This window comes from Schistocerca serialis, chromosome 1 (genome assembly GCF_023864345.2).
Source record: "Schistocerca serialis cubense isolate TAMUIC-IGC-003099 chromosome 1, iqSchSeri2.2, whole genome shotgun sequence".
Classification (NCBI taxonomy): Eukaryota; Metazoa; Arthropoda; class Insecta; order Orthoptera; family Acrididae; genus Schistocerca; species Schistocerca serialis.
Window position 1 is genome coordinate 650,291,720 of NC_064638.1, and position 24,598 is coordinate 650,316,317.

A 24,598-nucleotide genomic window follows, 5' to 3' on the forward strand; every position below is an offset into this window, starting at 1 on the left:
ATTGACGATGTAGGTTGTAGTTCTACTCTGAGATAAAAAGGTTGGCATATGGCAATCATGGCAGAAGACTTAAGACCGAAAAAAGGGAACTTCTATAGCTACTGGTCCACAGCTCTAGGATTGGGAGGGGGAGGGGGGGATGTATGTACCAACTGTAGGCACACTCAAGTTACAATGAAGATCTTTGGCTCATGGCTGTGATGCCACCTGTAGGCCATTGAACAAGCAATGTCAGGAGCAGGTAGGGAGAAAGCAGTATGTTGTGAGCCACGGAGCAGCATGGTTCTGCAAGCACTAGTGATGTGATCCTGGGTTAGCTGAGGTGGCTACAAGAAGTGTGTCATAGTTGTGCTCCAACCTGCATACTGTTCCAGGACTTGGTTGTTCAGCAGCACTGATATGAGTCCCTACTGCCAGCCAGCATTGACTGACAAGGATACAATACCATCATAGATTACATCAGCATGGCTAAACATCCAGGAGTGGATATGTTTCCTTATGAAGCTATGGCAGTACAAGAAACATGAAATTTATTGCTATGATTCTTCTGAGACTTAAAGTGCTTGACTTAACTAAACAGTACTGGAGTGCTGTCTTCTCCAGTTCATGACTTCAGTAACTGCATTTGAATTTACTTGGAGAATTCTATTACTCATTTAAAAATGTTATTGATACAGAGTATACAGGCAACATCTTCATTTTCTCATTGGTAGTTACTCATGCAATTAGTCAGACAGTCTGACTTGTATTTATGAACATCTTATCAGTGTGTGTAGTTGGTCTTAATGTGCAAGTCACCAAGCCTAATAAGTCTTTCACCTACATAAGATTAACTATGATATTTAATGTATTTACTGATATTTGTACTCAGTGTTTCAAAATGAATATTAGAGTTTTGAGGCTTGGTAGCATTTATTACATTCAAATTACAAATATAAATAATACATCAAATGAAAGAGCAACTCACAGTTTTTCTTATGAATTATCAGTGTGAGGACTAGTCATTACACGACTCACATCAAGTCAAGGTGAGTTCTTCCCAAAACTTTATTAGCATGTATGGAGTAATTGTTGTAACAACTGCTTCAATTCTGTTTCTTAAGTCAGGTAGATAAGCCGGCAGTGGAGGCACAAGCACATGGTACTTTATGAATCAACAAAGGTAAAAATCATGTGTCATCAGATAAGGTGAACATGGAGGTCATGCAGAACTTGTTGTCACCCATCCCCTTGCGGCCAATGTTGTGGTTGGCTACAATGTCGTTTAATCAATAGTGTACTGAGTTATGTCAGTGAGGTGGCACACCACCTTGCTGGCAAATAAAGTTCTGAGTTTAAGTTTCTTCCATCTGAGGAAAGAGCCATGTTTTAGTACATAAAGATAAGAAACAGCAGTTACAGTTGCTTCACTGAAAAAGGAAGGCACATGAACTTCCTACTGGGATATGGCACAAACACCTTCAATTTAGGGAGTCTGGTTGCAACTATACCTTCTCATGGAGATTTGCTGACTCCTGAAGTGCACATTATGTGAATTCACATTTCCATTTACGTGAAATGTCAGTTCATCACTGAAGCTGACGAGGTCCAGATAATCCTCGTTGTCATGCAGCAACATCACAATTGCAAAGTTGGCATGGAAAACACGGGAAACAGTGCATGTGCATGAACACAGGTATACAAACAAAACTGTTCGAGTTGCTCTTTCATTTAATGTATTATTTATAATTTTAAGTTGAATGCAATAAATACTAAATAGCCTTAAAACCTCAATATTCATTTTGAAACACCAGGTCTTTTAAGGAGTGTTTTGCAATTGTTACTGTTTCGAATATTGTTCTCTTTTATTGGCTAACCAAGATAGGTTAGAAAATAAGTGGAATTCTGTTCATCACTAACTTTATGGGGTACAATTTAAAATTATTTAGCTTTCTGGGTTACTAAAATTTTAATCTTCCCAGTGTATGTTGGTATACAGCTATTGTACATAATGATAAGTCTGAGGTACTCATTGGAAATTTTCTTGTTGCAGTCTGAAGAGTTTTTTAAGTGTCACTAGTTTAGTATAGCTAGCGTTGTGGCATGCTCAGACACAATATACAAGAGTGTGCTGGTAAGTAAGGCCTTCGAATTTTTTATGTTAAAACTTTTAAAGTTTTTTTAAATAAAACAAACTTTATTAACATTCCACATCTTTATTCTTCATGTCTACATATTTATTTCTCAACATAATTTACCTTGGAAACAAACACATTTCTCCCAAAAAGAAACCAGTTTGTAGATACAATCACTGTAAGATGTCTGACTTCGTTTACAGAGCCACAACCTCACTGCTGGTTGCACCACTTCATCATTATCAAAGTGAAGTTCTCAAAGGTGTTCTTTAAGTTTTGTAAACAGGCAAAAAATTGGACTGAGCCAAGTTGTGACTTTATGGAGGATGATCAATGACAGTGAAGCCAAGTTTTCGGATTGTTGCAGACATTGCAGAGCTCGTGTGTGGTCTGGCATTTTCATGCTAAAGGAGAGGGTGCTCCATATGTGGGTGAACTATTTGAGTTCGTGATTTCAGTTTCCTGAGGGTCTCTCATGCACCAACATAGTTATGTTATACACCACCACAATATACACTACAATTCAGAGCCCTCTATAGGCAGAGGGTTGCAACTTGCGTCAGCAAAGCAGGAAAGTCTACTAAGTAATATGCTTGACATATAATACCTCAACTAATATTGAGAATAGAATAAAAAATTCAGAGACATTACTTTTCAGCATGTCCTTGTAATAGGCACTTGTCCAAATTGGTACAGTAGTGACTGTAATTGTTGTTTGATGAAACCTAATACTTGTTGTTTGTTGTTGTCTTCAGTCCTGAGAGTGGTTTGATGCAGCTCTCCATGCTACTCTATCCTGTGCAAGCTTCTTCATCTCCCAGTACTTACTACAACCTACATCCTTCTGAATCTGCTTAGTGTATTCATCTCTTGGTCTCCCTCTACGATTTTTACCCTTCACGCTGCCCTCCAATGCTAAATTTGTGATCCCTTGATGCCTCAGAACATGTCCTACCAACCGGTCCCTTCTTCTAGTCAAGTTATGCCACAAACTCCTCTTCTCCCCAATTCTATTCAATACCTCCTCATCAGTTATGTGATCTACCAATCTAATCTTCAGCATTCTTCTGTAGCACCACATTTTGAAAGCTTCTATTCTCTTCTTGTTCAAACTATTTATTGTCCATGTTTCACTTCCATACATGGCTACACTCCATACAAATACTTTCACAAACACTTCCTGACATTTAAATCTATACTCGATGTTAACAAATTTTTCTTCTTCAGAAATGCCTTTCTTGCCATTGCCAGTCTACATTTTATTTCCTCTCTACTTTGACCATCATCAGTTATTTTGCTCCCCAAATAGCAAAACTCCTTTACTACTTTAAGTGTCTCATTTCCTAATCTAATTCCCTCAGCGTCACCCAACTTAATTCGACTACATTCCATTATCCTCGTTTTGCTTTTGTTGATGTTCATCTTATATCCTCCTTTCAAGACACTGTCCATTCCTTTCAACAGCTCTTCCAAGTCCTTTGCTGTCTCTGACAGAATTACAATGTTTTTATTTCTTCTCCATGGACTTTAATACCTACTCCGAATTTTTCTTTTGTTTCCTTTACTGCTTGCTCAATATACAGATTGAATAACATCGGGGACAGGCTACAACCCTGTCTCACTCCCTTCCCAACCACTGCTTCCCTTTCATGTCCCTCGACTCTTATAACTGCCATCTGGTTTCTGTACAAATTGTAAATAGCCTTTCGCTCCCTGTATTTTACCCCTGCCACCTTTAGAATTTGAAAGAGAGTATTCCAGTCAACATTGTCAAAAGCTTTCTCTAAGTCTACAAATGCTAGAAATGTAGGTTTTCCTTTCCTTAATCCATTTTCTACGATAAGTCGTAGGGTCAGTATTGCCTCACGTGTTCCAACATTTCTGCGGAATCCAAACTGATCGTCGCCGAGGTCGGCTTCTACCAGTGTTTCCATTCGTCTGTAAAGAATTCGTGTTAGTATTTTGCAGCTGTGACTTATTAAACTGATAGTTCGGTAATTTTCATATCTATCAACACCTGCTTTCTTTGGGATTGGAATTATTATGTTCTTCTTGAAGTCTGAGGGTATTTCGCCTGTCTCATACATCTTGCTCACCAGATGGTAGAGTTTTGTCAGGACTGGCTCTCCCAAGGCCGTCAGTAGTTCTAATGGAATGTTGTCTACTCCCGGGGCCTTGTTTTGACTCGAGTATTTCAGTGCTCTGTCAAACTCTTCACGCAGTATCATATCTCCCATTTCATCTTCATCTACATCCTCTTCCATTTCCAAAATATTGTCCTCAAGAACATCGGCCTTGTATAGACCCTCTATATACTCCTTCCATCTTTCTGCTTCCTCTTCTTTGCTTAGAACTGGGTTTCCATCTGAGCTCTTGATATTCATGCAAATGGTTCTCTTTTCTCCAAAGGTCTCTTTAATTTTCCTGTAGGCAGTATCTATCTTACCCCTAGTGAGATAAGCCTCTACATCCTTACATTTGTCCTCTAGCCATCCCTGCTTAGCCATTTTGCACTTCCTGTCGATCTCATTTTTGAGACTTTGTATTCCTTTTTGCCTGCTTCATTTACTACGTTTTTATATTTTCTCCTTTCATCAATTAAAATCAATATTTCTTCTGTTACCCAAGGACTTCTACTAGCCCTCGTCTTTTTACCAACTTGATCCTCTGCTGCCTTCACTACTTCATCCCTCAGAGCTATCCATTCTTCTTCTACTGTATTTCTTTCCCCCATTCCTGTCAATTGTTCCCTTATGCTCTCCCTGAAACTCTGTACAACCTCTGGTTCTTTCAGTTTATCCAGGTCCCATCTCTTTAATTTCCCACCTTTTTGCAGTTTCTTCAGTTTTAATCTACAGTTCATAACCAATAGATTGTGGTCAGAGTCCATATCTGCCCCTGGAAATGCCTTACAATTTAAAATCTGGTTCCTAAATCTCTGTCTTACCATTATATAATCTATCTGATACCTTCTAGTATCTCCAGGATTCTTCCATGTATAGAACCTTCTTTTATGATTCTTGAACCAAGTTTTAGCTATGATTAAGTTATGCTCTGTGCAAAATTCTACCAGATGGCTTCCTCTTTCATTTCTCTCCCCCAATCCATATTCACCTACTATGTTTCGTTCTCTCCCTTTTCCTACTCTCGAATTCCAGTCACCCATGACTATTAAATTTTCATCTCCCTTCACTACCTGAATAATTTCTTTTATCTCATCATACATTTCATCAATTTCTTCATCATCTGCAGAGCTAGTTGGCATATAAACTTGTACTACTGTAGTAGGCATTGGCTTTGTGTCTATCTTGGCCACAATAATGCGTTGGTAGTAGCTTACCCGCACTCCAATTTTTTTATTCATTATTAAACCTACTCCTGCATTACCCCTATTTGATTTTGTGTTTATAACCCTGTAGTCACCTGACCAGAAGTCTTGTTCCTCCTGCCACCGAACTTCACTAATTCCCACTATATCTAACTTCAACCTATCCATTTCCCTTTTTAAATTTTCTAACCTACCTGCCCGATTAAGGGATCTGACATTCCACACTCCGATCCGTAGAACGCCAGTTTTCTTTCTCCTGATAACGACGTCCTCTTGAGTAGTCCCCACCCAGAGATCCGAATGGGGGACTATTTTACCTCCAGAATATTTTACCCAAGAGGACGCCATCATCATTTAACCATACAGTAAAGCTGAATGCCCTCGGGAAAAATTACGGCTGTAGTTTCCCCTTGCTTTCAGCCGTTCGCAGTACCAGCACAGCAAGGCCGTTTTAGTTAGTGTTGCAAGGCCAGATCAGTCAATCATCCAGACTGTTGCCCCTACAACTACTGAAAAGGTTGCTGCCCCTCTTCAGGAACCACACATTTGTCTGACCTCTCAACAGATACCCCTCCGTTGTGGTTGCACCTACGGTACGGCCATCTGTATTGCTGAGGCACGCAAGCCTCCCCACCGTGGTTCATGGGGGGGGCAGCTAATACTTATTATTTTTCAAATGACCAGAGTTATGGTTTTATGCAATATGTTATAATCACCACACAGAATTGAACCTTGTTGCCATCTACGTAACTTGCAGTGTCATTTGTTGTACTGTCAAAGTTGTACACATTCTACACTGTTTTCAATGGGCCACTGAATGCAGTTGCTTAAGATTAGTTTATTAACCAATAGTATTTCCTTTAATTGTCAAATTGTGGTTGATTCTTAAAATCAATTATTATCTAGTTCTATTACAGCTTATTATACCTCTATTACAGGTTATAAAACAATGAAAATCCTACATCAAACAGAAAAAAAAGTTGCTCAAATAAGTAACATCCAACAAGCAAAACGGATAGAATATTACAAGAACTTGTGATATGAAGAAAATTACTCCACAGGGAACATAAAAGATGAATTTGAAATAGGATATATAAACGACTTATGTATGAATGAATTAAGAGAAGCCCTCAACTCAAAAAAATGCACACAGAAAAGCTACTGGTATGGACAGTATAAATGCTGAATTACTAAAATGTGGTGTCACCGCCAGACACCACACTTGCTAGGTGGTAGCTTTAAATCGGCCGCGATCCATTAGTACATGTCGGACCCGCGTGTCACCACTGTTAGTGATCGCAGACCGAGCGCCACCACACGGCAAGTCTCGAGAGACGGACTAGCACTCGCCCCAGTTGTACGGACGACGTAGCTAGCGATGCACACTGTTGAAGCCTCGCTCATTTGCAGAGCAGATAGTTAGAATAGCCTTCAGCTAAGTCAATGGCTATGACCTAGCAAGGCGCCATTAGTAACATTGCATGTATCTAAAGAGTCTCACTTGTATCGCCACAATCTCCAGATGTACCAAGGATGGATTAAAGTTAAGTATTCCAGAAGCTATGTACTTTTCTTTATAGCATTCATTACGTATCCTGTTTCAGACCTCACGCCATCCTGCTTTAACTTAGCGCGTGCCTTTCGGCTTCCTCTCATTGTGTCTAGGCTGTCTTGTCTAGACACAACAAAAATATGGAGGCATCTTACTACAAAAGAGATTACTACATTTATTTAATACGTGCTGGAGAAAGAGAGCGATTCCAAAAGCTTGGCCACAAGCAAAGGTGATACCACTATTTGAAAAAGGAGCTGCAATAGCTGTAAGAACTATAGAGGAATCAGATTATTTGACACTGCATGCAAAGTTTATGCAAGAATAGTGAACAATAGGTTAAAGATTATAGCTGAGAGTTTATTAGGTGAAGAATGAAGGGATTTCAGTGGGGCAGATCAACAACAGATGCAGTATTTATAATAAAATGAATACTCAAAAACCTGTTTAGTGTTCATTGATTTTATTAAGGCATTCAATAATGTTGATAAACAGAAATTGCGGAGAATTATGTGGAAAAGAAGATATCTTCAACACATAATAAACATTTTAAAAAGCCTGTACAAACATTCGACTGTAATAACAAAGTAGTAAGATGAGAGTGTAGCATTTCACTGACACTTGTTAACATCTAAATAGATGATGCAATTCGGAAATGGAAGGAGATTTTTAACAGGGGAATTAAGATTAATAGCAATTCCCACTTAAATTGTCTATTATAACAAAACAATGCCACACTGCTGGTACATTATGAAGGTGGCTCACAAAGGGAATACTTTTATTAGGTAAGGTTCGTGAATACCATTTGATGCTTTCAGAACAGAAGACAAAGTTAAATGGCTTTCAAAGGGAAATATCCTGTACAGATAAAAATTGTGATCAACAGTAGAATAGAATAGGTCAAACATTTTAATTATTTGTGTTGTGACATCACTTATAAGTATGATGAAGACATACGGAAGAAATTAGCAAAGTATGGGAATATATGTGAAACAACAAACAGATTTCTAACAAATAAAATTAGGAAAGAAAGAAGACTGAAATTTTATAAGACAATTGCAGTTCCAATGCTTTTTATGGAAGTGAATCATGGATTATAAGTAAATGTCAAGAAAGTTGCACACAGGGAATAGAGATGAAGTTTCTAGGAGCAGTAAAGGGATGCATAAGAGCTGACAGATTAGAAATTTGGAAATTATGGAAGAGCTGACTATATTTAACATCCCCAACTAAATACGCACATCAAAAAAGTTTTGCATTATCCCGGTTCCCAGAAATCCTGAAGATAGACATTGACTGTGGACACTGTATCACAGAGACAGTCCCTCTGACTGTTCAGAGATGTCAGTAAACCCACCCAAAGATGTAAACAACCATGCATGAGCAGCGCCTATTAGACGGAGCGGGTCCGACAGCCGATCAGTTCCAGTCATTCCACCAGGAAAGAGGTACACGGCTCGTGTTGTCTGTAGTTCAACCATGACTAGATGGTCAGTACCGCAGTTTGATCGCATCTACATTGTTACTTTGTGCCAGTGTAACATTACGAGTCAAGATAGCTGTAACAGAAATTGAATAGCGTAAAGTTATCATTAAAAACGCACGCCGCACGATTTGTGACATTTTGGTTGGTCATAATAGTAGTAACATGCTTTTGAATACAATTAAAATATAACGGCGATACCTGTTTAGTGTTATTGGAAATAATATGTAGTAAATTAATGAGTAAGGTAGCCGATCCTATAAGAAGAGGTGAAATTGGGCATATTAAGGTGTTTTGCTTTATGTCGACTAAGCCGATGATACGGCGTCTTTTTTTCCGTTTACCCTTAGAAAAAAAACAAACAAGTAACGAAGTGCTAATTGTGCGTTGTGAAAAATATAGGGGTGAATTTTAAATAACTACAGTGTATAATCAGACTAACAAATGGACATTCAGTTACGCGAAATAGCGGACAGTGAAGTGTGGTCATTAAATTGAGTACACCTACAGGGCGGTCAATTCTGGGATAAGTCTATTCGCATCTCACGAGGGACGCGGTATTGAGACCGGTTTTTTTTTTTTTTTTTTTTTTTTTTTTTTTATATCACGGAGAGCAGGCTTCAATTTATAAAAAGGAGAAAAGCTGTATCATTATCATTGACTGTTGGTGTTAAGCAACCAAAACTGTTCATCAAAGGGTTTCGGTGAATGAGTGGTGAATGCGAAATGAAACTGTGAACGAAGTTATGTTAAATAAAGCAGAAGAGACAAGACAGTTTGGTCGTATCTGTTATTATTCCATAAACCGTAACATTTCTTCTCGTTGTACGAAGCCTTTATAGACGATCATTATGACAATTTGCTTTGAAGGGATCTCATTACGAGTTAAGTTTTGGGGACCTGGTCAACAGGGGATAGTTCATAGATCTTAACTACTGCAGCTATTCTGGAATCAGGTGCTACCGTGACGGTTGTGTGTTGTCAATGGCTTAAGGTCATCATATCTCACGCTCTAAGATCGACGTGCCTTTCCTCTTGGTATAATGGTGTCTCACGGTAACAATGACAACGCCGACGGCGAAGGAAGGTATGGTAGACCAGGAAAGGCTCTCAACAAGGGAAGTGTCCAGGTGTCTCGGTGTGAACCAAAGCAATATTGTTTGTACATGGAGGAGATACAGAGAGAGACAGGAACTATCGATGACATGCCTTACTCAAGTTGCCCAAGGGCTACTACTGCAGTGGATGACTGCTACCTAAGCATTATGGCTTGGAGGAACCCTGACAGCAACGTCACCACGTATGATGTACAACTTCACACCTGACGTCCATCTTTGCAACCACGACACCATGCAGTGCAGTACAGTTGGGCCCAACAACATGCCGAATGGACCACTCAGGATTGGCATCACGTTCTCTTCACCGATGAGTGTCACATATGCCTTCAACAAGACAATCGGCAGAGACATGTTTGGAAGCAACCCGGGCAGGCTGAATGCCTTAGACAGTGGAGCAAGGTGGAAGTTCCCTGCTGTTTTGGGGTGGCATTATGTGGGGGCCAGCGAATGCCGCTGGCGATCATGGAAGTCGCTGTAACGGCTGTACAATACACGAGTGCCATCCTCCGATTGATAGTGCAACCATATCAGCAGCATATTGGCGAGGCATCCATCTTCATGGACAACAATTTGTGCCTCCATCATGAATGACTACCTTCAGGATAATGACATCACTCGACTAGAGTGGCCAGCACCTTCTCCAGGCATGAACCCTATCAAACATGCCTGGGATAGATTGAAAAGGGATGTTTATGGATGACATGACCCACAAATCACTCTGAGGTATCTACGCTGAATTGCCATTGAGGAGTGGGAAAATCTGAACCAACTGTGCCTTGATGAACTTGTGGATGGTATGACATGACAATTACATACATGCATCAATGGAAGAGGACATGCTGTGCATATTAGAAGTACCAGTGTGTACAGCAATCTGGACCACCACCTCTGAAGGTCTCACTACATGGTGGTACAACATGCAATATGTGGTTTTCATGAGCAATAAAAAGGGCGGAAATGAGGTTTATGTTGATCTCTATTCCAATTTTCTGTACAAGTTCCGGAACTCTCAGAACCTAGGTGATGCAAAACTTTTTTTGATGTCTGTAGAAGAAATTGGAACGAACATCTCAATAGAATGAGTGTAGAAAGATTACCACTCCAGATAGTAACATTTAAGCTGGTTGTCAAGATGTCAAGGAAGACCAAGGAAGCGATGAGTATCGTAACACGCAAATGACAAAAAATGGCCTAATGCTTGAAGTGAAGATTATTATTCTTTTAACAGTGAAATTTTTGGGCTTATCTTTGGCCAAATAGACGCCATTAAAAAAAATTCATTTTGTCAAATGTGTGTTTTGTGTGTGGGGGGGGGGGATTAATCAGAGGATTTAATCAGAAAGCTTTTGAGCTTTCTTTCCCTTGTGTGTGTGCCTGCTGACAATTCAACACTTGGCTAATGGATGGGTGGTCTCTCTTGCTTCTAAATTATTCACTTTATTTAAACAATGGAAAATCCCGGATGGACTAATGACAATATTATAACAATGATAGATTTATACATGCCATATAGAGGAGATGTTGAGTCACAGACAAGCACAACAGTCCTTCTGTTGTGCCCATCAGCAACTCAACATCTCCTCTATACAGCAGTAGTAATCTACCCTAGTCATAATATTGTAACATTATTTAACTTGTGGCATCATAAATATTCACCAGAAGAAATGTTCAGTACTGTACGTACCATGGTCTGGAATATTCCTGTCCACAATGATCACATCTTCCAAGTCAATGAAGTATACACTACCACTGGCATCTACTGCAATGTTGTCAGGTGAGACATCTGTCAGATAAAATCTGAAACCTAGGTGGTCATTTGTTAACTTCTTGGCAGCAACAAGAAGCTTTTGAGCAAGTTTTGCCCTTTCTAACCACGGTTTTGTGTAATATGTTGTTAATGTTTCTCCAGCATATTCTTCTATTATGAGCCTGCCACAGGCACCATAATAAAATGGAACTGGCCAACCATCTTCCTTTGGTAGGATCTGAAACAGAAAGCGTGAGAGAGACAGGCAGTGAAAAACCATTTATTGGAACAAATCTGAAGATCATACAAAAAAGGCCAGCCTGGCTCACAAAAGTGAATTACAGAAATGTCAAAAGATCTCAATTTATAGGTGTTCAAAGCAAGACACTGACCGTCTAAAAAAATAAAAATTTAAAAAATTAATTTTTCAGAGAGAAGTTAAGATTGTGATGCAGTATTCCACAGACTAAACTTGTGACAATTCACTACCTCTTACAGGCCTACACATGAATCAAAAGTTTATATTCTTTCTATCTTCCATTTGTAAATGGAATAAGGAATTCATACAATGTTTTTTAACTTGTAACTTTAAATCAGCAAAGCTACATTTTCAAGGATGCAATGAAACTAACTGTAGATAGAAATAAAGTGAACAATTAATGTCGTTCCCAGTATACATGATGCCTTAAAGCAGAAGTTCTCTGCACAAATTTTGAACAAACTTTTCTTGCTCATGGATTTCTGGGAGATAGCAAAATATTTAACAGATGCAGAACATTTTTTACATCAATAATTTGTATTGCTAGCAGCCTTATGTAAATAAATTAATTTTGTATATATGCTATGAAGCTATAACATGAATGCTTAAATGGAACTAAAAACAGTGTGGTTATAACTGAACTTTCACTAATGGAACCAATGTAGATGGAAAACTGTTTACTGTATGGGTACCTAACTTTTTGGAATTATGTTCAGAATGTGTGCTGTAGGATTTGCATCATTAGTAGTGTTAGTATCATGACTTGCTGTTAGGCACCAGTACTAGTACAGTGTCATAGGAGGAACTTGGGCCAAGGACCAAGGGCAAGTAGCGTGAATTGTACATGTTACTGTGATTTGCTTCACCAACATGTTATCTCTGCTATATGGAGAGAGGTGCTTTGAACTCAGCTGTTTTGATGCACAATGGTGCTCCACACCACATTGCTTGTGAGGTCACTCAATTACTCCATAAAACATGAGGTCGAGAAAACTGCATCACTGGCTGATGATTCCGAACTGTGTAGACACCAAGATCACCTGATTTGAACCTGTGTGATTTAATGGTTACGGGTTTACCTGAAGGACAAATTTTACCAAAAGGGCACTAACACACATTGGAGGTTGAAGATTAACATGGCGAAGGAGGTAGCCAACATCCCACCTGAGATGTTTCCAGCAGCAGTAGAGTAATCTCTAGAGAAGTTCCAAGCTGTCATGCAAGATGGTCATCACAATGAACAACATTTGTAGACTCGTACATAAACAAGTTACGTCGTTAACAAATATGGATATTAAAATTAGTTTCTTTTAATGGTCTTTTCATTATTTCTCTTTTGCATGTCTTGAAAAATGTTTATACAAAGTTTCATTGCCCCAAGGTCAAATGCTTGTTTTTCATGTGGAGGGGGGGCGGGGGCAGGGCGGCAGTCCCTCAAGTAGCGAAAGTTTAATTGTAATTGCCTTTATATCCTATAGTTCATCAGCACAGTGTTCTGATTTTTCCCTTGTAGCACTGGCTTCAAAAACCTTAACAAACAAGTTGTACAAACTGAAGAGCAGTTTGGCCTCAAAATATTCAAAGAAAAAATATTAAATATGAGGTCTCATAGTACCCACTTACACCACACAGAATCAAACAATTACATAATAATCATTAATTAACACAGTAACTGTATCTTTTTGCTTCTGAAATCGGAACTGAAAATTTTTGCCAGGAACAGACACAAACTTGGATATACTGATTTTTTTTTTAGCAGTGGCCTTGACCTTATGGAATCCACATAAGCATCCTGACCTCCTATATAAGTATCAATGCCCTCCGCCACACACCGTTGGGTGGCTTGCGGAGTATCAATGTAGATGTAGAATTTATCAGTAACAGTTCTCCCAATATGACCACTACCAAAAAATAGGGGTGATGTGTCTTGCCTGATTAAACAACTGCAGCATGTTTTTATACTGTACTACACATGAAATGTGTTTTTACACTTACATATGAAATGCTAAATAAAAAATTTAGATGAGAAGAAAACTGTGCTAAGTAGCAGTTATCATGTTACCTTTGTTTAGGTATTAACTATATATGTATAAAAACATTATGTGGTTGGATGATTAATCACAGGTATTATTCTTCATGACTGTTTAACCTCTAGATTTATATGCATCTGATGCAGTTGCTATGGTAAGCAATGGTTCTCACACAAAACTCTGTTTTTGTGCTTACTATGAGGGTCACTCCAAAACAAATGCACACTATTTTTGTAAAAATACAGTTTTCATTCTGCATGTGTGAAAGTTTTACAGTGTGTAGATACATCCTTCCCGCTTGTTTTCAAACTTAGTTCAACCTGTTCCCATGAGTGGCACCATCACAGCATGTCTTCAAGATGTCTGCTACACTTGACATTCCTCAACAGCAATGTGCTGTCATAGAATTCCTGTGCTGTGAAAATGAGACAGTAGGAAACATCCACAAGAGGTTGAAAAAGATGTATGGAGATGCTGCTGTTGATCGCAGTACAGTTAGTCGGTGGGCCAGTAGGTTACGTGATGAAAGCAGGAATGGAAATATTGAGGATTGTCCTCGTAGCAGCAGGCCTCGTACTGCACACACTCCAGACAATGCGCTGAGAGTTAACGAATTGGTGACGGCTGACAGATGCATCACAGTGAACGAATTGTCATGCTATGTTGGGATAGGGGAAGAAAGTGTTTGCAGAATACTGTAAGTGTTGGCATTAAAAAAGGTTTGTGCCAGATGGGTTCCCAGGATATTGACAGTAGCTCACAAAGGAACAAGAAAAATGGTATGCAGCGAACTTTTGCAACAGTATGAGAATTGTGGAGATGAATTTCTTGGTAAAATTGTGACAAGTGATGAAACATGGCTCCATCACTTTTCACCAGAGATGAAGAGGCAATCTATGGAGTGGCATCATGCAAATTCACCCAAGAAAAAAAAATTCAAACGTGTAAATGGACAAAAGGGGGACAAGAAAACCACAGAAACGCAAGAAATGGGATGAAGAGAGTAAAACAACAAAGCAGATGACTGGTGCTGGCTGACTATGAGAATAAAAAGGAGAAGCCAGCCACTCTGCAACACATTAAAACCTCCATCCTAGTGCTTTTAGGGTGGAGGATAAAGGACATGTGCTAAAACTTAGATCAAATGATAAAACCCCACCCTCATGAATAAAACGTAAAACTAAATCAGCCAATAAGGCGTTGTCAGATAAATTTAGCAGCAACGAGTCCGGTAACCCAAGATTCCATCGCTGGGCAGTCAAAGTGGGACAGTGCACCAGAAGATGGGCCACTGTCAACCGGGCGCCACACTGACACTGACGTGGGTCTTCAAGGAGCAGGAGGTAACCGTGGGTTGCCCAAGCATGGCAAATGCGGAGCCAGCAGAGGACAACTAATTCCCTGCGAGAGGCCTGCATGGAAGACTTCCATACATTCGTAATCTCCTTCATGACACACAGTTTGTTGTGCGTACTGTTATGCCATTCCGTCTCCCAAAGCTGAAAAACCCTGCAGAATAAGTCGGAACACAGGCTAGGTCCAGACATGCCCGTCTCCAGAAGCGGTTTCCACGTCGCCTGTTTGGCCAGCCTGTCAGCAAGTTCATTACCTGGGATTCCGATGTGACCTGGGGTCCAGACAAACACCAGTGAACGACTGGACCATTCCAGGGCATAGATGAACTCCTGGATGGTTGCTACCAAAAGATGATGAGGGTAGCATTGACCGATAGCTTGTAGGCTGCTCAAAGAGTCAGTACACAGGAGAAATGACTCACCTGGGCAAGGGCGGATTTGCTCACGAGCATGAAATATGATCACCAGCTCTGCAGTGAAAACAGTGCAGCCATCAGGCAAGGAGTGCTGTTCTATATGTCCTCCATGAACATAGGCAAAGCCAATCAGACCATCACACCTTTGAACCATCAGTGTAAACCACTTCCTGGTCCCAGTACATGTCGAGAATCGAGAGGAAGTGACAGCAGAGAGTCGCAGGGTTAACTGAGGGCCATGTGAAAGGTCCAGGCGAAGTCGCGACCTAGGTGTACACCATGGACGTGTACATGAATGGACCTCAAGTATAGGTGGTGAAGGGAAGCACTCCAGTTCAGACAGAAGGGATCGCACACGAACCGCAATCGTTAGCCCTGACCTGGGCCGCCAATGCGGGAGATGGGCTGCCGCAGTTGGGGAAAGGAGAACTATGAACATGTGCAATGGACCTGGCAAGCAGTTGTGCATACCTAACATTCAATGGAGGGACTCCAGCCTCCACCAGGACACTGGTCACCAGGCTCATTCCAGGACAACCTGTTGCTAGGCGAATGCCACACTGGTGCACTGGGTCAAGTAAACACAACACCGAGGGTGTCGCCAAACCATAAACCACACTCTCATAGCCAAGGCGGGATTGAACAAGGGCTCTGTAGAGCTGCAGTAGCATAGAGTGATCTGCACCCTGGTTGGTGTTGCTCAGGCAGCAGAGGGCATTGAGATGCTGCCAGCATTTCCGCTTAAGCTGACGAAGATGAGGTAGCCAAGTCAATCGGGAATCAGAAACGAATCCTAAGAATCAATATGCCTCCACTACAGTGAATGGATCGCCAGTAAGATAAAGTTCTGATTCCGGATGAACAATACAATGCTGACAGAAGTGCATGACACATGACTTCACGGCTGAAAGCTGGAAGCCGTGGGATAGAGCCCATGACTCCACCTTGTGAATGGTTCCCTGTAGGGACTGCTCAGCAAGACCAGTACTGGAGGAGCAGTAAGAAATGCAGAAGTCATCCGCATACAGAGAAGGCGAGACAGATGGCCCTACAGCTGCCGCTAGACCGTTAATGGCCAGTAACAATAGAGAGAGACACTCAGTACGGAGCCCTGCGGGACTCTATTCTCCTGGATATGGATGGAACTATGGGAGGCACCAACTTGAACACGGAAAGTATGAAGCAAAAGGAAATTTTGTCTAAAAATTGGGAGTGGGCCTCAGAGACCCCACTCGTATAATGCAAGGATATGATGTCCCCAGGTCATGTCATACACTTTTCGTAAATCTTAAAAAACAGCAACCAGGTGTTGGCATTTGGAAAAGGCTGTGTGGATGGCAGACTCGAGGGTCATAAGATTATCAGTGGTAGAACGACTCTGGCGGAAGCCACCCTGACATGGAGCCAGTAGGCCACGTGACTCCAGGAGCCAACCCAACTGCTGAAACACCATACATTCCAGCAGCTTACAAAGAACTTTGGTGAGGCTAATGGGCCAATAGCTATCCATATCAAGCGTGTTTTTATCAGGTTTGAGCACCAGAATGATGGTGCTCTCCCACCATTGCGATGGAAAGACACCGTCACACCAGTTCCGGTTGAAGATGATGAAGAGATGTCACTTGTAGTCAGATGCGAGATGTTTAATCATCTGACTGTGGATCCGATGTGGCCCAGGAGCTGTGTCGGGGCAATGTGCCAGGGCACTGAGGAGCTCCCACTCTGTAAATGGGGCATTATAGGATTCACTGTGGCCTGTAGTGAACGAAATCACTTTCCCTTCCAGCCACCGATTGAGAGTGCGAAACGCTGGGGAGTAATTCTCCAATGCAGAGGCTCGAGCATAGTGCTCAGCAATCCCTTTTTCGTCAGTAGGTAACATGCCTTTTATGTTAACACCAGGGACACCTGTTGGGATCTGGTACGCAAAAAAACGTTTGATCCTTGCCCGGACTTGGGAAGGTGACGTATGGCACCCAATGGTCAAGACGTATCTCTCCCAACACTCCTGCTTCCGTCGTTTGACAAGATGGCAAACGCAGGCACAGAGCCGCTTAAAGGCAATGAGGTGCTCCAGGGAAGGGTGCCACTATAGTGCTTGCTGACATTCCTTAATTGCTTCAGTGACTTCCGGTGACCACCAAGGGACTGCCTTTCACCATGGGCACCCTAAAGAGTGAGGGATTGCGTTTTCTGCCACAGAAACGGTAGTTGTAGTCACCTGCTCAACCAACACATCGATGTTACCATGTGGGGGAGATTCAATGGTGACAGCAGAGGTGAAGGTTTCCCAGTCCACCTTGGTTAAAGCCCATCTGGGGAGGCGTCCATGTGCCTGATGCCAGGGCAGTGACAGGAAGAAGGGGAAGTGATGTCATGTGCTTTCCAGTGGATAGATGGGAGAAGGCCAGGACTGCAAACTGAAAGATCACTGGCCAAATATGTGCCATGTGCCACACTGAAATGTGTAGGGGCACCTGTATTTAAGAGGCAGAGGTCAAGTTGTGACAGTAAATTTTCGACATCTCTACCTCGGCCAGTAAGCACGATGCCACTCCATAAGGAGTTATGGGCGTTAAAATCCCCAAAAGTAGGAAAGGTTTAGGGAGTGGTCAAACAGTGCAGCCAATGCGTTCACCATCTGGAGGAAGATATACATTGCAGACAGTTATTTCCTGTGTCATCCTTCCCCTGACAGCCACAGCTTCAAGAGGAGTTTGAAGTGGCACATGTTCACTGCATACTGAGTTCAGGACATAGACACAAACTCCACCTGGCACTCGATTATAGTCGTTACGGTTCCTGTAATATGCCTTATAGCAGCGGAGGGCAGGGTTCCGGATTGGCGGGAACCAGGTTTCCTGGAGGACAATGCAGAAAGCAGGTGTAAAGCTCAAAGTTGCTGTAGCTCATCCAGGTGGTGGAAAAAACCGCTGCAATTCCACTGGAGGATGACATGATCGTGAGGCTGGGAAGGCAGGGAACATCCAATGAGGCAGTTTACACCTCACAGTCACCTACTACCACCAATTTATTTCCTGAGCAGTCTGTATCCATGGTGTCTGATGATCCGGCAAGATCTAGGTCCTCAGCAGATGCCAGAATCTGCACCTCATCCTCAGAAGCAAAGCTTGTAGGTAGCGGTGGTGTGGGTGCCACCACAGGTCCCTTGGTTTTGGGGTCTTCTTTTTGGATTTCTCTCGGTGCTCCTTGGGTTACTCTGGCTGGGAGGGCTTAACTGATTCAGTCTCCGAGGCTGCGAGACTGAGGATGATCATGAAGCCTTACGACCAGCTACTTTTGGGCACTTCAGCCACTGGCGGGAGTCATCTTTCCCACCAGCAGAAACCTGGGAAGAGAGTGACCAAAGGGACCCCTTCCTAGCGAGAGGAGCCGAAGAAGACTTATGCTTCTCTGGCTGAGAAGTGGGGACTGGTGTCCCCGATGGTTGGGGGGACAGTGCTCCCAAGGTAGGTGGTGCAGGAGCAACAGGGAGGGAAGTGCCCCCCACCATCAAGGGGACAGGTATAGTCTTCCGGCTTGGAGAGCCAACCGGAATTCGCAGGACAGATGGGGCTACAACTGTTCTTGTAGCGGCGGCGTAAGAGAAGGTCATAGCCACAGGATGTAGACACTCATATTTCCTCTTAGCCTCAGTGTAGTTCAGTCGGTCCAGGGTCTTGTATCCCATGATTTTCCTTTCACACTGTAAGATCCTGCTGTCTGGGGAACAGGGGAATTATGCTCTCCACAGCTGACACAGATGTCCACAATCTCGACATGTAATGCTGGAAGTACAGCGGGAAGACGTATGGCCGAACTTCCAGTACTTAAAGCACCACATAAGGGGAGGGATATATGGCTTTACATCACAGTGGTAGACCATCACCTTGACCTTTTTGGGCAATGTGTCAGCCTCGAAGGCCAAGATGAAGGCACCAGTGGCAACCTGATTGTTCCTCAGACCCCGATGGATGCGCCGGACAAAATGAACGCCTCGTCGCTCTAAGCTGGCGTGCAGCTCATCATACTGCAAAAGAAGGTCCCTGCGGAATATAATACCCTGGACCATATTTAAGCTCTTATGGGGCATGATGGTTATGGAAACATCCCCCAGATTGTCACAAGCGAGTAATGCCTGTGACTGGGCAGAGGATGCTGTTTTTATCAAGAGTGACCGTGACCGCATTTTGGACAAGCCCTCCACCTCCCCAAACTTGTCCTCTAAATGGTCTACAAAAAACTGTGGCTTCATCGAAACAAAGGAGTCCCCATCAGTTCTCGTACATACGAGGTACCGGAGTGAGTAAGGTTCACTGTCATCCTTAGCCTGGCGTTCCTCCCATGGTGTGGCCAGGGAGGGGAATGATTTAGGGCCATACTTCCTTGCATTGTACTAAGACTTAGAACACTTAGGACTGCTGGTGTTTGATCACCAGCAAGTGATGACATGGTATGCTTTATTGCACGTCATCTTCCCTGATGTCACCCACACTGACCAGGGGCCAACCCCACGGGCACCACCAAACCGCATCAAAGGCCACCTGGCAGAATGAACATTGCCGGGAGTCCCGATGCCCCAGGGTGACAGGCACCTACTCCTTGGCATACGTGGGGAGTTAACGGCACAGTCATCAGCAGAGCAATCCCTGCGTTGTCAGGGGGCTACAATTAACAGGTTACATAGCGGCCCCACCCCAACGGGCTGGCTACCGTGCTGGATATGAGGTGCAAACAAGTCCTTGGTCATCGTCGGCACAAAAAGCGACACTGCATAGTGCATGGTACAAAACGCACCCAGGAAGGTGTCCTCACCCAAGAGATGGAGAATGAGCGGGACTGCAATACAATGACGAGAAAGCGGGCTACAGATCTCAAGGCATGATGGACACGATGCGCCATGTAAGGCACCCTTCCCCCAATTGGCTTGCTCTTCGGAAAAATTTTGAAGAATGGAGGTCAAACCCTACAGGGGACCATCACATACAGGCCGAAACATGTGAGACTCCTTTTAGTCGCCTCTTATGACAGGCAGGAATACCTCGGGCCTATTCTTATCCCTGGACCTGCACGGGGAAGGGGTGGGGGGTGGGGTGGCTCTGTGTATAAATGTTCTGCATATAGAGGGAATATCCAGTGACACTGATATTTCAGACTGGACCAATGTTGTTTTACACTGGGAAGATATAGATCGGTACATATTACACAGGATGATGATAAAAGAACAATAACAATTCTTGTGTATGTAATATTAGCAATTAGAGCCCTTGTGACATTTGTACTGAAATGTGTTACAGATACTTTGACAACTCTTTACATTGCAGCTGTACCACACTAACCCACTAACTATCATAACATACCAGGTGATCAAAAAGTCAGTATAAATTTGAAAACTTAATAAACCACAGAATAATGTAGATAGAGAGGTAAAAATTGACACACATGCTTGGAATTACATGGGGTTTTATTTAAAAAAAAAAAAAAGAAAAAAAAAGAAAAGAAAAAAAAGAAAAAAAAAGTTCACAAAACATCCGACAGATGGTGCTGGACAGCAAAACGTCAGTGACTGCTACCATGATGGGTGAGAGGTACGCCAATATGTTACAGAATCGCATTATCCCCAGCCTGGCTGATAAACACCTGCTGGAACGTACGATGTTTAAGCAGGATGGCACTCCACCCCATATTGCTAGACGCGTGAAAGATCTTTTGCGCGCGTCATTTGGTGATGATCGTGTGCTCAGCCACCACTTTCATCATGCTTGGCCTCCCAGATCCCCGGACCTCAGTCCATTCGATTACTGGCTTTGGGGTTACCTGAAGTCGCAAGTGTATTGTGATCGAACGACATCTCTAGGGATGCTGAAAGACAACATCTGACGCCAATGCCTCACCATAACTCCGGACATGCTTTACAGTGCTGTTCACAACATTATTCCTCGGCTACAGCTATTGTTGAGGAATGATGGTGGACATATTGAGCATATCCTGTAAAGAACATCATCTTTGCTTTGTCTTACTTTGTTATGCTAATTATTGCTATTCTGATCAGATGAAGCGCCATCTGTCGGACATTTTTTGAACTTTTATATTTTTTTGGTTCTAATAAAACCCCATGTCATTCCAAGCATGTGTGTCAATTTGTACCTCTCTATCTACATTATTCCATGATTTATTCAGTTTTCAAATTTATACTGACTTTTTGATCACCCGGTATTTCATAATATCCATTATGAGAACTGACCACTCCATTTGACATTTTATAGCTTACGACATGAAGAAATATTGTGTTTTGGTGATATCTTTAGTTTCCAAGATGTGGTTCCCTGCATACTAGTGTCTTTTGTAGACACTAGTTGATGATAGCACAATAAGACAAAAAATGGTTTGTAATAAGCAAATATTAGTGAATGATGAGCATTTTGTTTGTTTTCAAAGCTTGGATATACAACAGTCTACTTAGAACTAAGTAATATACTAAGGTGACAAAAGTAATGGGACTTCCTTTTGTCTGGCATAATGCAACTTGATGTGGCATGGACACAACAAGTCTTTGGAAGTCCTCTGCAGAAATATTGAGTCATGCTGCCTCTACAGCCATCCATAATTGCAAGTGTTGCCAGTGCAGCATTTTGTGCACAAACTGAACTCTCAATTATATCCCTTAAGCATTTGATGGAATTCATGTCAGGCAATCTGGATGGCCAAATCATTCACTCAAATTGTCCAGAAAGTTCTTCAAACCAATCACAAGCAATTGTGGCATGGTGATATGGCAGATTGTCATAAATAAAAATTCCATTATGTCCTTTAATGGCTACAAATGGTCTCCAAGCAGCTGAACTTAAACATTTCCAGTCAATAATCAGTTCAGTTGGACCAAAGGACCCCAGTTCTTTCCAGGTAAACACAGCCCACACCATTATGGAGCCACCACCAGCTTGCACAGTGCCTGGGTCCATGCCTTTGTGGGGTCTTTGCCACACTTAAGCCTTACCATCAGCCCTTACCAAATGAAATAATGACTCATCTGACCAGGCCATGGTTTTCCAGTCATCAAGGGTCCAACCAATATTAGTCATGAGCCCAGGAGAGGCACTGGAGGCAATGTCGTACAGTTGGCAAAGGTACTCACATCGGTCATTAGCTGCCTAGCCCATTAACACCAAATTTCACTGCACAGTCCTAGCTGATACATTTGTCATATGTTCCACATTGATTCATGCAGTTATTTCACACAGTGTTGCTTGTCTGTTAGCACTGGAAACTCTACACAAATACTAATGCTCCTGGTCACTAAGTGAAGGCCATAAGCTGCTGTGTTGCCACGGTGCAGGTAATGCCTGACATTTAGTATTCTTGGCACATTCTTGACACTGTGCACATCAGAATATTGAGTTCCCTAACGATTTCCAAAATGGAACGTTCCATGCGTCTAGCTCAATCTACCATTCCACATTCAAAGTCTGTTAATTCCTGTCATGCGGCCATAATCATGTCAAAAACATTTTCATATGAATCACCTGATTACAAATGACAGCTCTGCCAACGCACTGTCCTTTTATACCTTGTGTGCCACGATACTACCCCCATCTATATACACATGTGATCAAAAGTATCTGGATACCCGCAAAAACATAAGTTTTTTATATTAACTGCATTGTACTGCCACCTACTGCCAGGTACTCCATGTCAGCGACCTCAGTAGTCATTAGACAACATGAGAGAGCAGATTGTAGTGCTCCGCGAGACTCACGGACTTTGAACATGGTCAGGTGTCACTTGTGTCATAAGTTTGTACGCAAGATTTCCACACTCCTAAACATCCCTAGGTCCACTGTTTCTGATGTGATAGTGAAGTGGAAACTTGAAGGAACACGGGCAGCACTAAAGCGTACAGGCCGACCTCGTCTGTTGACTGACAGAGACCGCCGACAGTTGAAGAGGATCGTAATTTGTAATAGGCAGACATCTATCCAGACCATCACACAGGAATTCCGAACTCCATCAGGATCCACTGCAAGTACAATGACAGTTAGGTGGGAGGTGAGAAAACTTGGATTTCATAATCGAGTGGATGCTCATAAGCCGCACATCCTGCTGGTAAATGCCAAACGATGCCTCACTTGGTGTAAGGAGCATAAACATTGGATGATTGAGCAGTGGAAAAACTTTGTGTGGAGTGACAAATCACGTTACACAATGTGAAGATCCGATGGCAGGGTGTGGGTATGGCAAAAGCCCAGTGGACATCATCTGCCAGCGTGTGTAGTGCCAACAGTACAAATTCAGAGGCGGTGGTGTTATAGTGTGATCATGTTTTCCATGGAGGGGGCTTGCACCCCTTGTTTTGCATGGCACTATCACAGCACAGGCCTACATTGATGTTTTAAGCACCTTCTTGCTTCCCACTGTTGAAGGGCAATTCGGGGATGGGATTGCATCTTTCAACATGATCGAGCACCTGTTCATAATGCACAGCTTGTGGAGGAGTGGTTACATGACAATAACATCACTGTAATGGACTGGCCTGCACAGAGTCCTGACCTGAATTCTATATATCACCTTTGGGATGTTTTGGAATGCCGACTTCATGTCAGGCCTCGCCGACTGACATTGATACCTCTCCTCAGTGCAGCACACCATGAATAATGGGCTACAATTCCCCAAGAAACCTTCCAGTACCTGATTGAACATATCCCTATGAGAGTGGAAGCTGTCATCAAAGCTAAGGGTGAGCCAACACCATACTGAATTCCAGAACTACTGATGGAGGGCGTCACGAACTTGTGAGTCATTTTCAGACAACTGTCCGGATACCTTTGATCACATAGTGTACTTGCATATTGCTATCCCATGACTTTTGTCATCTCATTGTATAGTAGTTCACTTACCCAAACTGCGTTACCAAGTTTGTCCCTCCCAGTAACAGATCCTGCAGCTAACTCATAGTTCCACAGTCTAATACAAATGTTTTATTGACTAATCACTATGCATACTGAATAAGCTGCAACATTCATCTACCAAAAAGGGATTTATTTTACAAGAACCCCAGCAGGGAGTACCCTTCTGAATCCCTAAGTTTTTTTTTGTACTGGAAGAATAACTTCATTGATTAATGTGGAAGAATAACTTCAGAGTACAGAAACATGTTACTATATCAAATACCAGGGAGGATTACGCAATTAACTGCCAG

General features: G+C 42.3%; 1 protein-coding gene across 1 annotated transcript in view; it reads right to left on the minus strand.

Moving 5' to 3' along the window:
• Positions 1–24,598, minus strand: part of LOC126479033 (divergent protein kinase domain 2A) — a gene marked incomplete at its 5' end in the record, with an annotated part of 102,039 nt that overhangs the window by 67,379 nt on the left and 10,062 nt on the right. Inside the window, one exon of the mRNA XM_050103750.1 lies at positions 11,280–11,580. Within this exon, the coding sequence (XP_049959707.1) occupies positions 11,280–11,580 (301 nt within the window). The remainder of the gene's footprint in view (positions 1–11,279; positions 11,581–24,598) is intronic.